We start from the raw sequence: 15663 nt of genomic DNA on the forward strand, positions 1-15663 counted from the left end.
AAAATATGTTTGAGAAAGGGATTTGGAGATAGGGCACATATATCAGACAATAAATGCTTTCTAGATCCTTTGGAGAAATAAGTCCTTGGAGAAGGGACTTAGAGTTGGGACACACAGAAGGGATTCAATAAAGCCCCACAGAATCCATTAAAGGCAGCACTTGGTGAGAAGATGGGATGGGATACGCAGCAGGCAATCAGTGTTCACTGACTAGCTTAAAAGGTCTTTGGAGGGAGGGTTGGGGTGGGGCACATACCACAGTCTGGATACATGTTCACAAGCTCTATTAGAGAGAAGGCCTGAGGGCAAGGATTGAGGGGGACAAGACACATAGCAAGCTCTCAGTGAATGTTCACAAAATTCATGGAAGCCCAAGGCTTTGGGGAAGGGCTCTGCGATAAGGCACACAGCAGGTAAATGATAAATGCTCACCAGATCCATTAAAGGACAAGGTCTTTGGGGTGAGGGTTGGGGAGGGCAAAGCACATTAGGCTCTCGAATGCTCACAGGATATACTGAAGCCAAAGCTTTGGGAAAGGAGGTACACAGCAGGCGCCGGATAACTGCTCCCTGTATGGATGGAGAAGGCCTGGGTGGGGGCAAAGGCAGGGTACACAGGAAGTGCCCAGCATAATAATTTAAGGGAAAAGGGTTTGGGTTAGGGGACCAGGTGCCTAGCACACAAGGTGCTTGATAAATGCTCATCGTGGAACGATCTGGGGGACCCAGGCCCGCGGAAGACATCCGCGGCAGTGGCTTACCAGTCGGTGTGGGGCTCGTCGATGACCAGCAGCACCCTGGCGGCAGCGCCCCCACGACCTGCGCCCCCAGAGCCGCCGCCCACCTGCTCGCTGAAGGTGGCCGCCGCGGCCGCCGTGGTCTGCTTGACCGCGTTGGACAGCGACGAGAAGAAGCCACCACCCCCCGAAGACCCGGGACTAGGGGCAGCGGGAGAGGCCACAGGGGCGGACGCGGAGGCCCTCTCGGCAGTGGCAGTCGCGGGACCGGGCGTGGCTCCGGGGCTGGGGGCAGCAGGCGGCGGCGGGGGTGGCTGCGGGCGCTGCAGGTCTGTCATGTACCCATTTGGCAGATTGGCCATGAAGTTGCTGTCCGACAGGCGGCGCCGCAGGTAGTTCATGGCTGCGGCGTGGGGCAGGGGGTCCTAGGAGCAGCCTGGTCAGGAGCCGCGGGGGCGGACCGCGCGGGGCCCAGGAGCACAGCTGCGCTCTCAGGCACGACACGACTCTTCCGTTGCCCGCTGCAGACTGAGGCAGCGCTGAGTCGCCGCCGCCGCAGCGCCGATGGTCGCGCCCGTACCCCCCTACCTAGCGCCCCTCGTGGTGCTGTCCAGCTGGGCCGGCGGCGGCGCGGACGCGACCAAGGCGACTGGGAAGGGGAGTTTAGGGAGGAACGGCGAGTGACGTCAGCGCGCCTTCAGTGCTGGGGAGGCGGTGGCGCGCGCCGACAGGCGGGGGCGAAGGAGCTGTCCGTGGTGCTGAAGGCGGCAGTGCGCACGCGCCACGCCGCATCCTGATTCCCCTCCCCCTCGTCCGATTGGGGATGCGCAATTTAGGGAGTGGGGGCGGGGTAGATACTTGTCGGGAGGGTCGAGGTGAGTGGTCAGTCAAGACCCCCACCCCGCCTCATTCCGGTTTTCACACCCAGTCTCACTCACAGGCAGGATTCTCTGTAGTTACTCAGTTCCCCGTGTTGATATTCACCATAGAAGGCTTGGGGGGGATGGGGGGGAATGGAGGCACACGCAGAGACTCAAAAGTAGAGAAATAACCTCACCGCGACGGATGGGGGTCACACGCAGTACCCTGTGGGGGGAAATCAATTTCCCATATCCATATGGGCTCAGTCAGGCAGAGAGAGGGTGCGGGGGCGGCATAGCATCAGAAAGGCAAACTTGGACACTTGGGGGGTACACACCCTTGCCCTGGGTTGCTGGGGCCTGGAGGCACACAGGAATGACACACACGTGGAGATACATATAGACACACACAAAAGTAAAGAAACACACGGAGGCACATACAGACGGAGAATACACCGATCTAGGTATCCATGCAGACATACACAAGCCCAGGGTAACACACATGGGCATGCATGCATACACGCATGCATATATGCCTACACACAAACACAGGCACCACATCTACACACAGAGAACCAGGGAAACTCATACAAACACGCACACCCAAATGACATACTCACTGACAATCATGATAAACCTAGATTTGCCACACAGACACATTCCCTGAAGCTCCAGACGTGATGTGTGTCCATCTCTGTACCCCCACCCCCAATGCCCAGGGCCCTAGACACATACACTCAGTCTATATGCCCCCATCCCTCTGCCCTGGATAAGCCAAAACCCACATAACCACCTGATATGATATCATCAGTTCCCTTGGCTGTCTTCCCTGCACCAGAGAAGTTTCTACAGAGAGGGACCCATCCTAGGGTATGCACACAGTAGGTGCCAAATAATGTTGCCACATGAGCAAATGACCTTTACAGTCCAGCAGAGGGGGACCTGTGGAAACCATCCTGTAAGCTCCTGTGAGATCCTGACTACAATGAAAGTACAAATCCATTTAAAAACGATCATTTGTTGACAGCACCCAGCTAAGCTGTTTACATGTATTGTTTCATCCAACCCTCACAACAATACTATGGAGTAGGAAACATTCCTGTTTTATAGATAAAGAAATCCAAGAGCTCCAATTCATTTCTAAAGGGCCATGTTCACTTTGTGATCCATGCCTTTTTTTTTTTTTTTTAAGAATGTGCTAGAAAGAGGTGCCAGTGTGGCTAGAACAAAGTGAGCAGGGGTGGGAGTTCTGGCAGGAGATGGGGTCAGAGAGGTTAGCAGAGACCAAACTGAGCCAGTCCTTGTGGGCCAGTGAGGATGGTGAACCAAGTGAGGTAGAAGAAGATATGGTAAGAAATAGGCATATTTGGAGTCTCTTCTGCTTGTAGGATTTTCAGGTGAATCATCCACTTATTCATTTGTTTATTTTTTATTCATTAAATCCTTGGCCTGTTTAAACAAGGTAGTAATGGTGTGGAATCTAGAGTCAGAGTGCTTGAGGTTCAAACTAGGCCTCCACTATACCCCTGGGAAAGTGACTTAACCCCTCTGAGACTTGGTTTCCTCATCTGTTAAGATGATCACCTGACCCATCTATAAGTGTGTGTGTGTGTGTGTGGCGGGGGAGAGAGCCTCTATATTTTCTCATGTGCTGTGACTTCTGCCAGGAATGTCCTTTACCTCTCTCTCAAGGATTGTCTTTGGCCAAGTTCACCCAGGAAGTGTTCCCTTCCCCTGGACTCAGATTCCGCTCCCCCTTCCTCTAGCCTCCCACAGTCCTCAAGTCCAATACTTCCAAACTACCCTCTACTCCCTCATCCACCTCCAGGCCTCTGCTTTGGCCATTCCTTCCCTCCCTTTCCTGGATGCTCTCTCTGGCACTCCATATCCCAATGATCCCCAGATGGGGAACTCCCAAGAATCAGGTCTTTTCCAACATATAGAAAGAAGTCTGTGCTTCCCAGTTTTTTGCTCAGTAACTGAAATAAACAAGCTGTGCTGGATCCATGGTGCCCTCTCTGGGGGATAGGAGCAGTTGCAGGTCTACAGACCTTTCTGGCTCCTCTGGGAGCCAGAAGTTGGGCGCCTTAGGAATCTGTCTCCAGAATGACTCTTCCCACGAACCCCATTCCCAGGCTTCAAGTACTCATGGCCCCCAGCATCACTCCCTTTCTCCAGATGGCTCAATTTCCAGAAATTAATGTTTTGTAGATTGTCTTGCAGAAGAATGAGGGTTCCCTTCAGGACTGTCTCAACTCCCTGAGGCACAGGTCAGGCTCCTCTGCACTGCCTCTGTCTTCTCCAGCAGAAATGAACAGAGAGGAGGGGCTCCAGGAATGATTTTCTTTGCTGTGCGTTGGTGAGCAATGCCTCTGAGACATGCACCCCGACATATGTTTGTAATCAGTATTGTACCCATGTTCATAACTCACACATGTTGTCTATCCATGGCACCTGAATGCACATGTACATGTGTGCACGCACACACACACACATACACACACACCTGTAACTCAGGTGGTTACAGTGCACACATGGTTCTAACTTTATGTGCTCTCCACATATACTCAATACATCCTTAATTCTTGCATGACCCATAGGTCTGTGTTTCACACACACACACACACACACACACACACACAGATATGTACCTCGTAATGCACAAACTTCCACTTTCTTGTAGACACATAACACTTATACCCTGTAGTAGCAACCAGAATCATTCACTTCAGCTCATTCTTCCCAAGATGAGCAAAAGTTCAACTTTGTCTTTACTTCAACCCATCAACTGACCTATTTTGGGGGGGAAATCGACCCCGAGAGGTGAACACCTTGACAGAATCTTGGTGTCACACATCTCCCATCTGTGCGGAGGGGTCCCTCCACTCACAGCACACACCATGCTTCAAATGTCCAGCCCGCTACCTTTCTGTGCCTCAGTTTAATCCTTTGTAAATGGGAATAATGATAATACTGACCCTTATAGGTTTGTTGTGGATTAAATGAATCTGTGCTTTGCAGTCTAAAAACACTACCAAACACACAGCAAGTACTCTCTAAGTATTAGCTAATACCGTAACTATGATGATTCTTATGATTTGTCTCATTGCAGGGGGCTCAGCATTCAGCAAATGCTAATTAGTGCAAAATTGAATGAGCAAATGCTAACAGCATTAGTGTCTGGGTTTGTTCCCTTCACTGTGGAGACACGTGCTGTTCTGACTCCTCTATTCTCCATGATGTCCAGTGCTATTGTTAGTATACAGTAGGCGTTGATAAGGGTTGAAAAAAAATGTTCAACGAAAGGATCACATATTCGGAGTTTGTTCCCTCGCTCAGATGTCCTCTCCTTCTACCAGTCCTCCTCCACCCCAGATGCCCAGACTTCGTTCTATACAGTAGACGCTATAAAAGTGTTGAATGGGTGCATAAAGACTAAAGGAATCTGTGTCTGGGTTTGTCTCAGCGGCTCCTTCTGGCAGATGCTGACTCTGGTTTCTCTTCGCTCCCGCCCCAGCTCAGAGCACCTCGTAGGCACTTCCTCAGTCCACCCCCGGCCAACCGCCACCCCGCTTTGGGTCTCCGCTAATTGCAGCACTGGATCTGGGCTGTTGGGAGTGGGTGGGTGCAGGTGTTCGCCCGGCTGGGTGCCAACCCCAGCCACACCTCTGCCGCCTCTGCCGTGCGGCTCAGCACCGGATTGATGCGCAACCCGCCAGCTCAGAGGCTCCGACGGGTGGGAACCTCGAGCACGCCGGCCAATCAGAAAGTGCCGGCCGGGCCGAGTGACCAACCAGAAAGCCTGTAACGCAGAGCTCTGCAGAGGGATGTGCCGGACGCCCTGGGACATGGCGCAAGGAGGGGAGAGGGGCAGATGCCAGGGCTAAGGCAGCGGGGAGGGGATGGGTACTCGCGCCTTCGCTCCTGCCAAAACGTGGCCGCAATGGAAAATACTGTTTTCCACAACAAGCCACTGCGACTCTGCCCGTGCTGTGCCTTTTGGCCTAGAAGATGCTACTGCTTCACTCCTGGGGAAGAAGCTCATTTATTGAGGTCTGGGAGGTCAGGGGATCAGGGCAGAAGAGACAGGTGTTAGGGCTTCTCATCCTGAGGGTCTTTGCAGGCAGGCACGTGTAGACATGGCCGAGTCTCCTCCACCACCACCTTCTGCCCCTGCAGCGTCTCGCACTGTGCTGACGGTTTCCCCCAGAAGGTCACGTTCTTCTCACCCTGACCTTCGACCACAGTAATGGTTGGCCTGGGGCATTAGAGGGGGAATGGAGGGGAGAAGCTCAGGGAAGGTAAGAATGCATTCAATAAACTCATAATGAATGCCTACTGTGTGCCCAACACTATTTTTTACCTATGAGATATTGGGCAATTTATCTTCCCCATGCTCATCTGGAAAATGAGAATAATTGGAATAATAATAATACCCACCTTACTGGGCTGAGTGAGGATAAATGAATTAATTTTGGTAAAGTGCTCAGAGTGGCATCTGGTACACAGTAAGTACTCAATAAGCGCTGGTAATTGTTACTCGTTGACAAGACCTACCTTCTCTTACCTCCTAAACTCCTTACATCTTTCCCCAGTGCCCATGGGGAAAAGTCCCCAAATGCTTTGCCCTGGTATTCAAGGCCTTGTTTTGGGTCCCAGGTGCCTGCCCCAAGACAATCTCTCTCTTTTCCACTTTATCCACAGTCCCATGTCCAGAGTGGTCTTCGCCTGGACCTTTGCCTAGACCTTTGCCTGGACCTTTGTTCCTCCCATGAGACATGCATTCCATTCATTCACTCTCACCCCTGTTCCCTCCATCAAATCCATTCATATCCCAACTCTGCCAAGTGCTTCCTATCTCTACTCAACACCTTTAACTCTTCTTCAGGACCTACTAGAAACCCCAGAACCAGAGACCACTTCCAGATGGCAGGTGCTTCACAAGTAGAGAGTAGCTCACTTAATCTAGTGGCTCGAGGTATGTGGAAATAAAGAAGGGAGGATGTTTTTACCCTCTGTTAACACTTAGGCCTCCAGGAAAAACCAACTTTGGGCAGCTGGTCACCAGTATCCAGGACTCTGCTCTCACAGTCTTAACACTGGGAATGCCTTTGCTGACCCCTTCCTGCCAGGTGAGATCCAATCGGCTACATGGACTTGGGGCGAGGTATCAGTCCCTTCTCCATTATACCAACTGTTCCTCATCTGCCTTCTGTCAGGCCCCTGTTGACCTGTATCCCTTGGGGGGACCCATGAGACCTGGGTTCTGTGTGTCTTCAATTGTTGGGGGAAAGCATCTCCCAGGTCCTGAGGCCGTGAGACATTGAGTGAGATGTGGGTGGCTGAAGGAATGAGTAAGAGAACGAAGGCCTGAGTGGCTTTAGGGGCAGACCCAAGCTTGGGTGACCAAGAGGGCCAAGTGCCTGGTCACAGGAAAGCCTGGGTGAGCGGCAGGATGGCTGAGTGACCAAATGAGAGACCCAAGGGCACAGTGGCCACTGATTCTCCCCCTCAGTATTCTCTTTCTCAGCTGCTTCATTAGTGTCTCTCCTCTTCCTGCAGGTGGGAGATGACACTCGTCAAGGCAGGTACCATAGACCCAAGGGGTGGATGCCCTGGTTGTGGGGAGCTGAGCTGACTCTCCCACCATCACTGCTCACATATGGCTGTCGTGACCCCCTCCTGAGCCCATTTTGCCCCCTCACTCACGAGAACTTGGGGAGCTGGGCCATGCAGAGGCGCTGGCGGGTGCGGATGGGCGTGGGTCCACACGGGGGTACGCACAGCCCCCAGGTACTCCACTCTGACCATAAGCCTTTCCCTGCAATGAGTCAGAATGAGAGGTCTCAGCAGGGTGGTGTGTGTGTGTGTGAGAGAGAGAGAGAGAGAGAGAGAGAGAGAGCGAGAGGTGGCAGGGACATGGGGGGTCCATGGTAGAGTCAGAAACCCCTTTTTGCTGCAGGGGCTGCCCCATCCTCACAGTGTAGTCTGTGGGGAGCACTCACAGTCACAGTGTTGGATGTTATAACAGTGACGGATATCTTGTTGTTCTCCAACACACCGCTGTCCATCAAACTTGCGGCCCTTGCAGCTCCTGGAGCGTGTCTGCTGGCCTGGGATCGCCTTACACTTGATGTTGTTTATGCCCCGACGGGCGCAAGGGCTCCACTCCTCCCAGGACCCCCACTCTCCATTCACTGCACAGACAGAGGCAACCAGGGCTTGCACCAAAGGGAGCCAGTGAGGGGATTCAGAGGAAGGGATGAAAACCCAGGGGAAGGAGTGGAGGTGATCAGATGTGGGGCTGGGGGACCAGAGGTAGGGCGGAAGCAACAGGGCTGGGAATAGGGGAATGAGAGGCAGGAGCAAAGCATTAGCAGCAGGAACTGGGCAGCAGGGATGGGTGAGAGGCTTAGGCATGGAGACAGGGAATCTTGTGGTACTGACCAGGGCAGGGCACAGCTGTATTGCAGATGTGGGTTCGGACGGCATCGCCAGCACAGGGGGGGCCCCCATGCTGGGGCACAGGGTGATTACACATCCGTTTTTCCAGGGTCTGGCCCATGCCACAGGTCACAGGGCAGGGGCTCACAGGGCCCCACGCCCCCCAGCCCCCAGCCACTGTTGGGGGTGGAGAGAGGAATGAGAAGATAGGCCACCTCGATCTCCCCCTCAGCCCCTAGACTCTTGAGGCAGATTGTTCCAGAATGAAGAGTTCTGTGGTCACATGCTCTAAGACGTCTATCCTCTGAGATGGCAGAGCATGTTCCTGAATCAGGAACAGAATGTCCGAGGCCTCATCCCTGTGTACCTGGGCAGGGTGGCAGACCAGAGCAGGGCCGCTTCTCATGGTCTGACCCTGGGCAGGGCTTCCCAGGAGGTGCCTTGGAGGGCTCAGGTGCAGAACACTTGCGGCTTCGACTCTCGGCAGGTGCGCTGGGTCCACCGTGGCAGGAACCCGAGCAGGCGCTCCAGGGGCCCCAAACAGCCCAGGCCCCGTGTACTGTGATGGGATGGGGGTGGGGGGATGCCAGGTGTGGTCACACGTGCTGAGGTCCTCCCACTATCCCACAACCATGTGCTATAGCCCCCAGATCCACCCTGGGTGCCTGCATCAGTGCCTTGTGGTTGCCTTCACTCACTGGGGCAGACCTGCTGGGTATGACAGGTCTCAGACTCCTGTGGTTTTCCTGGGCACTGGCCGCCACACTTGGGGGTGGGTTGGTTACATATTCGCTGACGGGTCCGGGTCCCTTTGGAACAGGTGACAGAGCAAGGGGTCCAGGGCCCCCAGTTGGACCAGCCACCCATCTCTGTGGGAGAGAAGAAATGGGGACAGGATGGAAGTGGGGGCACCATTCAGAGGTCGTCGCTTCCTCATGTGCCCCACATCCTCTGCCACACATGGTCCTCCATCATTGCTTATCTGGACTACTTCAGTAGCCTTCACACTGGTCCTGCTGCTTCAGCCCTTACTACATACAGACCGCCCTCCTCGGGACAGTGAGAGGGATCTGTCACAACCCAAGTCAGATCACATCTTTCCTCTGTCCACCACCACAGAATAAAAGCCAGCATCCTCTCCGTGGCCCACAAGGATCAGGCCGCCTTTGATCTCGCCCCCCACAAGTCTCCTCCAGCCATGCCAGCCTCTTCCTTGGTGCCTCACAGATATCAGGTGTAGTCCTCCCCTCAGGGCCTCTGCCCTGATGGTTGCCAAAGCCAGGTAACAGGCAGTGCTCTCCTGCCTTGCTGGTCTTCCTCACCAGGACAGCACGGCTGGTCCTCACAGGCTTGCAGCTGCCACTCAAGGGTCCCGGGCTCCACCTTCTCAGGGCACTGCCCACCATGGCCTATGCAGCGCCGGTGCCGCAATTGGGATCCCTCAGTGCAGGTCACCGAGCAGGGGGCCCACGCAGACCACGGTGACCATCGTGGGGACCTGCAGAGAGGAACACATGTGTCCTGTCCTAGTTTGAGCTGGCAAGGATGGGGTGTGCTGGACTGTAGAGTGAGCACAGGTAAAGGGGGGCGGTTCAGGATAAACGTATGTGGAATGGATGGATCAGAGTACCTACCCCTTAGGGATGTTGGGGATTCAATGGCAAGAGGAGGGCACACAGTAAGTACTTTAATATCACTGACCTTCATGATTGGGGAGCTGTAACACTTCGAATCCCCCAAGGATAGTGCCAGACACGCAGCAAGCAAATGTAAGGACTAAGGACCAAGGACTGCTGTCAGAAACCTTCCAGGCATCCCCATGCTCGGTAGCGGGCAAACAGAAAGTTCCTAATAAATAGTAGCTATCATCCTGGTGAGCTTAGAGATCACATCAGAGATACCCCAGATCTGGGGCTGCTGGGTGGCCCAGTCAGTTAAGTGTCCAACTCTTGACTTTGGCTCTGGTCATGATCTCAGAGGGTCCTGAGATTGAGCCTCACACTGGGCTCTGTGCAGAGGTTAAGATTGTCTCTCTCCCTCTACCCCGCCCCCAGCTCATGTGCTCTCTCTCTAAAACAAAATTAAAGAAAGAAAAATACCCTAGACCTATCCTCAACCCCCTGCACACACCATAACACTAAATTGATGGGAACTTTTGACATTACTAGAGGTAATGAAGGGTAGCTGCCTTCAAAAATCCCCAAGCTCCCCATCCCCATGGTGTATCTGGGATGTACAGTAAGCTATTAGAAAACATGTCTGGCATACAGGAAGGGCTAATTACATGGAAGCTGGCATTGTGATTAGGAGACTAGAGTCACCCTCAGAGATCCTCCAGCTACCTCTCACCTCTGCAATGCATCCAGTAGGTTGGAAGTGCTCAATGAAGGTGAAGTGTCATCATGATTAGGTGCCTGGAGCTGCCCTCAGAATTCCCCAAATTCACCCACCCCCACATGTCTGTATGCAGTAAGCACTCAATATGAGCTGTCATCACAATTAGGGGACTGGAGCTACCTTCAGAATACACCTGACCTGTACCCCACCCTCCAATGCTACCAGTATGCAGGAAGTGCTCAATGAATGTAAGTATAGCAGTGGTTCTCAACCAGGGGCGATTTTGCCTCAGCAAAGGTGGGGGAGGCATTTGGCAATGTTTGGAGACATTTTGGTTGTTGCAGTTTGGTTGGGGGAGTTGCTACTGGCATCTAGTGGGAGGCCAGGGATGCTACAGAACACAGCTTTGCAATGCATAGGTCAGACCCCCACAGCAAAGAATTTTCTGGCCCCAAATGTCAGTAGAACTGGGGCTGAGAAACCCTGAGCCATGGTCATGACCAGGGCCTTGGAATCACCCTTGGGAACTCCAGAGAAGGAAAGAGCCCAGTTCTGGGTGGCCCTGCATCTCAGGATCCTCCTTACCTGCATGCCTGACAGAGCTTGCTGCCAGGCTCCTGGAAGGCATAGGCAGGGTTGAGACAGCAGTCTTCCACACGGATACCTTTCCCCAGGAAGCCCTGGCACTTGCCAGAAGATTCCTCATACTGGGTGAAGCACCATATGGGGACTGAGCCTGGAACAGGGTGGGGGGGCAGGCACAATCAGGGGTGTGATGGGTCTGGGCACCCCTGTAGGCCAGTTGGGCCCTCACACACTCACCTTTGGCTGGCAGCAGGGTGAGCAGCAGCAGTAGCAACTGAGGAGCCTGCCCTGGGGTGGACATGTTGAGAGCTGCACCCGTGCAGTCCTGCCACCCTGCCAGAGAGGAGGCTCGGCTTTGTATGGGCTGACCTGGCTCTGGGATCAGTGGCAAAGAGGAACTGGGCCAGGAGGAACTGGGCGGGTAAAGAGCAGCATGGGGGAGGGTCGGGTCATGCAGGGTCTCTGCACTTCTCTCCTGGTACCCCTGCCCCGAGCCTCCTGCCCCACTCTCCCTTCCCTATTTCCTGCCTCACCCTTGATCCAGTTTTGTCACTGTATCCCCAGCACCCACATCCTGCCCAGTAACCCATTACCACTGTCATTGCCCCCCTGGACACATTCTTACTAGGAAGAAATGGAGCCTAAACTTCCTAGCTGTGTGACCTTGGGCAAGTCACTTAAACCTCTCTGAGCCTCAATTTCTCCACCTGTAAAATGCAATCTCTACCACAGTGATGGGGTCAACCTCATGGGGGTGTGGAACAAGGGTGCACTGAGCTCAGTGTGTCCCTCCTCATTGGGTGGAATAGGCATCGAGACAATTGCTTCATCCCGTTCTTTCCTGAAAGTGAGGTTGCCTGTGGTCAGTGTGGGCAGGGGAGGTCAGCAGCGGGGGGGAAGTGAGAAGGGGAAGTGAGGATTGTGGGGAGAAAGGTTTGAGAATGAATTGGAGATATCACTGTCCCAGGGTTCCAGCTGGGGACTACCCCCCCTACAACCCCCACCCCCACCCCTGCCTGGGGAGGGAGCCAGTTTGGCCATGTTCTGTCAGAGTAACTGGGGTAGGGGACAGCCCCATCCCTGAGCCTACAGCACAGTTTGTTGCAAAGATTGGGAGTTGACGATTTTCAAAAGTCCTCAGAATAGTGCCTGGCATACAGTAGGGGCTGTTTGTTAAATACATTGATTCAATATTTACTGAGTGCCTATTGGGTGTCAGATGGCATTCTTGGCACTAGACCGAGCAGAGTAAGACAGCCAAAAATTCTGGTCCTGGAGGGGCTTATGCTGTAAGAGAGGAGACAGACAAAAAATGTCCCCTCTCTCATAGAGGCCTTCCCCAGCTATCCTTTTGGTATGGTACCCTTGTTGCGCTGTAGCCCAGGGGCTCTCAAATCTTAGTGTGCTTCAGAATCATCTGGAAGATTTGTTCAGTCGCAGAGTGCTGGGCCCCACCTCTGTTTCTGATTCTGCAGGTCTGGGATAGGACACAAAAATGAACATTTCTAACAGGCTCTCCCAGGTGACAGTGATGCTGCTTGCTGGTCTGGGGTCCACACTGTAAGAGCCACTCTAGCCACTGACACCTCTTTTTCATTGTAGGTGTCATCTATAAAAATGATTCTACATGCTCCTTCTTTTGCTGTTAATATTAAGTTCTCTTCAGCCCCTTTGCTGTGCAGGTAAAAACCAAGCTCCACAGACTTGCTCTTTTTTTTCCTTACCTCCTTTTTTCTTTTTAAGTAATCTCTACACCGAACGTGGGGCTTGAACTCACAACCCCAAGGTCCAGAGTTGCATGCTCTTCCAACTGAGCTGGCCAGGAGCCCCTCTTCTCTTATTAGCCCAGATGAGTGAGACTCCAGAGCTCACTTTTAAACCAGGAATCTCTTTAATGAACAAAAGGTGCCTAAAAATGTTAGGAGGGCAAGGTTTCATTTCCTCTGCATTTGTGGAAAGAGATGTACCATTCTGCAAATTAGAACAAGGTAATAGAATTTGATTTGGTCAGGTGTTAAAAGAGAACTTTGTTAAGAATGTTGGTTTCATGTAATGGGCAATAGGGTGTGTTGACATCTGTATCTATTACAGATGTATTCTGTTTCCTGATCATACAGGCCTGCCTTTGAAAGTATGCTTTGAACAAAGGGGTCTTGTTAAGATTCCAAGACTTCAGACATTGGCGCTGTGTTATCCTGTGGAAACAAGCTCCCCCAGAAACCTGTGATTCTGGTTGGCTGTTTTATCTAATCACTGGTTGCCCTGGTGATAATGTTATAATCAATGTTTCCTTTGGGCCTAAACTGCATACTCCCTGGGGAAGAGGACTATAGATGCTTTCGGCTTTTCTCACATTTGCACAACAAAATGACTGCAGCATTCTTATTTAAACAGAGTGAGACCATCTTATCTCATGAAATTATTGCACTGCCACCTGACGATGCATTTATCTGTTGCTTGTCCGTTGCCCTCACTAAAATACTCGCTCCCCGAAGGGCAGGTATTTGTGTCTGGTTTGGTAACTGCTGTGTCTGCAGGGCTCAATAAGCAGGTGCTGAATGAATCAATCAATAATCCAAACTCTAGAGATTCTGACAAGTGCAATGAGGCAGAGTCTGGGTTAGAGGTAAAAAGGTGGGCATTGCCAGTGGTGGGCTGTGTGTGTGTGGGAAATAGTGTCTCACATGCTGGGACTGGACCAGGCCACCCTGGAGAGGGCTTGTGAGAAGAGGGAAGGGGAATCCCAGGTAAAGCCCTGGAAACTCCAGTATTTCAAGTTTTGGAGAACTGGGAGAAGTCAGTACAGGGGACGGAGGAGGTGGTCCCAGTGGAGGAAGTGGTTTTCTCCCAGGCCTGGCACAAATCAGTGGTTTCTCATACAGTCTCATTTGGTCTTGGTCGTTTTCTTACTTTTTAAAAAAAGATTTTATCTATTTATGAGAGAGAGAGAGGCAGAGACACAGGCAGAGGGAGAAGCAGGCTCCATGCGGGGAGCCTGACGTGGAACTCGATCCCCGGTCTCCAGGATCACGCCCTGGGCTGAAGGCAATGCTAAACCACTGAGCCACCCGGGATGCCCACCCCCCTTTTAAAAAAATACAGTTACACACACAATTCTGGGTCTGCAGCCTCTACTAAGGTCTCTTAGGAACCAGCTCACATACATACTCTGTCCCATAGCCTCTCAGACTTTCCCTCAGTCACACACACTCAGGGGGTCATTTCTTATGTCATAGATTCCCAGTCTCCTACCAAGAGGGTCACACACACACACACACACACTCTACATCTTACAGCCTTCCCTCATTTGGCCACACTCACCAACATTTCCTCTTACCAGTTTTTGACACGCACACAAACGCAGTCACACCTTTAGATGTTTCTGCCAGTCACTGGTTTACAGCTCCTGCTCGTCTCTAAGTTTCTGGTGCAGGGACAAAATTGCCACTTCTCCTACCTCCTCACTCAAGCCCCCATCTTGCATACCCAGTCCCTGATGGTAGCTAAGGCGCACACACATACACCATCACACACTGTCACAGATGCCGTCTCAGTCACCTGGTCTCACTTCTGTTCTCAAGTGGCGTGCCACTTACCTAGGCCTTATTTACAGCCTTTAATTGTGTCTTGCAAAGACCTTTACACATACCTACACCATTAACTTCTCAGCTGCCATTGTGGTCACCTTTCCTCAGTTAGCCTCTGCCATCTGTGGTCACAAACTCCCAACTGCTGAGGGACTCTCCAAGTCTCTCACACACAGGCTCCTCCGGCCTGCGTCAGTGCTGTACACCACCCTTTCCTTAGCAGGGATGCTCAGACACAGCTACAGCCTCGCCCACTTCTCCCACACGCCCACCCCACCAGTTTCCCAGGGCCTCATTTTCCCAATTCTTCACACATAGAGAGCCTCTGATTCAAGTCCCTCATGAGCTGTTCCACACACCCACTAATGCGCTGCTTAGCCATTGGTTTCCACTCAACACGGTGCCACGTTCCTTCTCGGCTCTTGCTCCAGACACCTCTGTGTTCTCCCAGACTGTTTCAGTCCTCACCATCCTTTTCTCTCGTGCTGTCTCAGTCCCTGAGCCTCTGGCCTAGACTGGTGTGGTAACTGTAATCAATCTGCCACTTGCCTCTGGTACACACATGCATACATGTGAACGAGGCACACACACACACACACAAGCTTACAGCCTCATACTCCCCCAGTCAGAGCCAATTTTTCTCAGTTTCTGACATAGTCCTTGCTGATTTCACATGAATGGTGTCCACATGCACGATCACCTGTTCTCAAATCTTGTGCCTCACAGCCATTTTCTCTCACGCAGTCAACTCTTTTCCGTGAGGCTGCCTTGCATGGAGCTTCACTCATGGTCATCTTCAGAACACAGTTGGCTGCTTATTTACAGTGAAGTTCCTTGCTTGCACATGGTCCCTGACCATCTTCCCCCACACCTTCCTCATGCTCACACAGGCTCAAGCGTCCTTTTGGTCACTCAGTCTGTCCTGCTCACCATCATCAGCCCGTCCAGTGGTGTCTGAGGTACAGTCCCCACTACCGTTGCCATTAACAGGACTTCACACATACCTCCAGCCTCTTGTAGGGTGCCTTAGTACGCAGCCAGTCTCACAGTGATCTTCTGACACACAGCTGTAATTTCTTATGATGACATGGACACATCGTCTGTGGTTTCAGC

The 15663-nt window shown here is 52.5% G+C and overlaps 2 protein-coding genes across 3 annotated transcripts in view; both read right to left on the reverse strand.

Annotated features, from left to right (window-relative positions):
• SYN1 (synapsin I) overlaps positions 1-1522 on the reverse strand; it is a 49761-nt gene extending 48239 nt beyond the window's left edge. Inside the window, exon 1 of one of the 2 annotated variants that reach the window (XM_025982467.2) lies at positions 762-1522. In XM_025982467.2, the coding sequence (XP_025838252.2) occupies positions 762-1138 (377 nt within the window). In that variant the 5' untranslated portion in view covers positions 1139-1522. The remainder of the gene's footprint in view (positions 1-761) is intronic. The other variant, XM_025982468.2, reaches the window with a different exon arrangement.
• Positions 1523-5623: 4101 nt separating this feature from the next.
• Positions 5624-12279, reverse strand: CFP (complement factor properdin). Its single transcript, XM_025982490.2, has 9 exons — positions 11201-12279; positions 10964-11114; positions 9364-9539; positions 8740-8910; positions 8409-8600; positions 8045-8218; positions 7603-7794; positions 7307-7418; positions 5624-5855 (listed from the first exon to the last, which is right to left on the reverse strand). The coding sequence occupies exons 1-9, from the start codon at positions 11262-11264 to the stop codon at positions 5690-5692; spliced, it is 1398 nt and encodes a 465-aa protein (XP_025838275.1). The 5' UTR covers positions 11265-12279; the 3' UTR covers positions 5624-5689.
• Between the last annotated feature and the right edge of the window lie 3384 nt (positions 12280-15663).

Source organism: Vulpes vulpes, chromosome X (assembly GCF_048418805.1).
Source record: "Vulpes vulpes isolate BD-2025 chromosome X, VulVul3, whole genome shotgun sequence".
NCBI lineage: Eukaryota > Metazoa > Chordata > Mammalia > Carnivora > Canidae > Vulpes > Vulpes vulpes.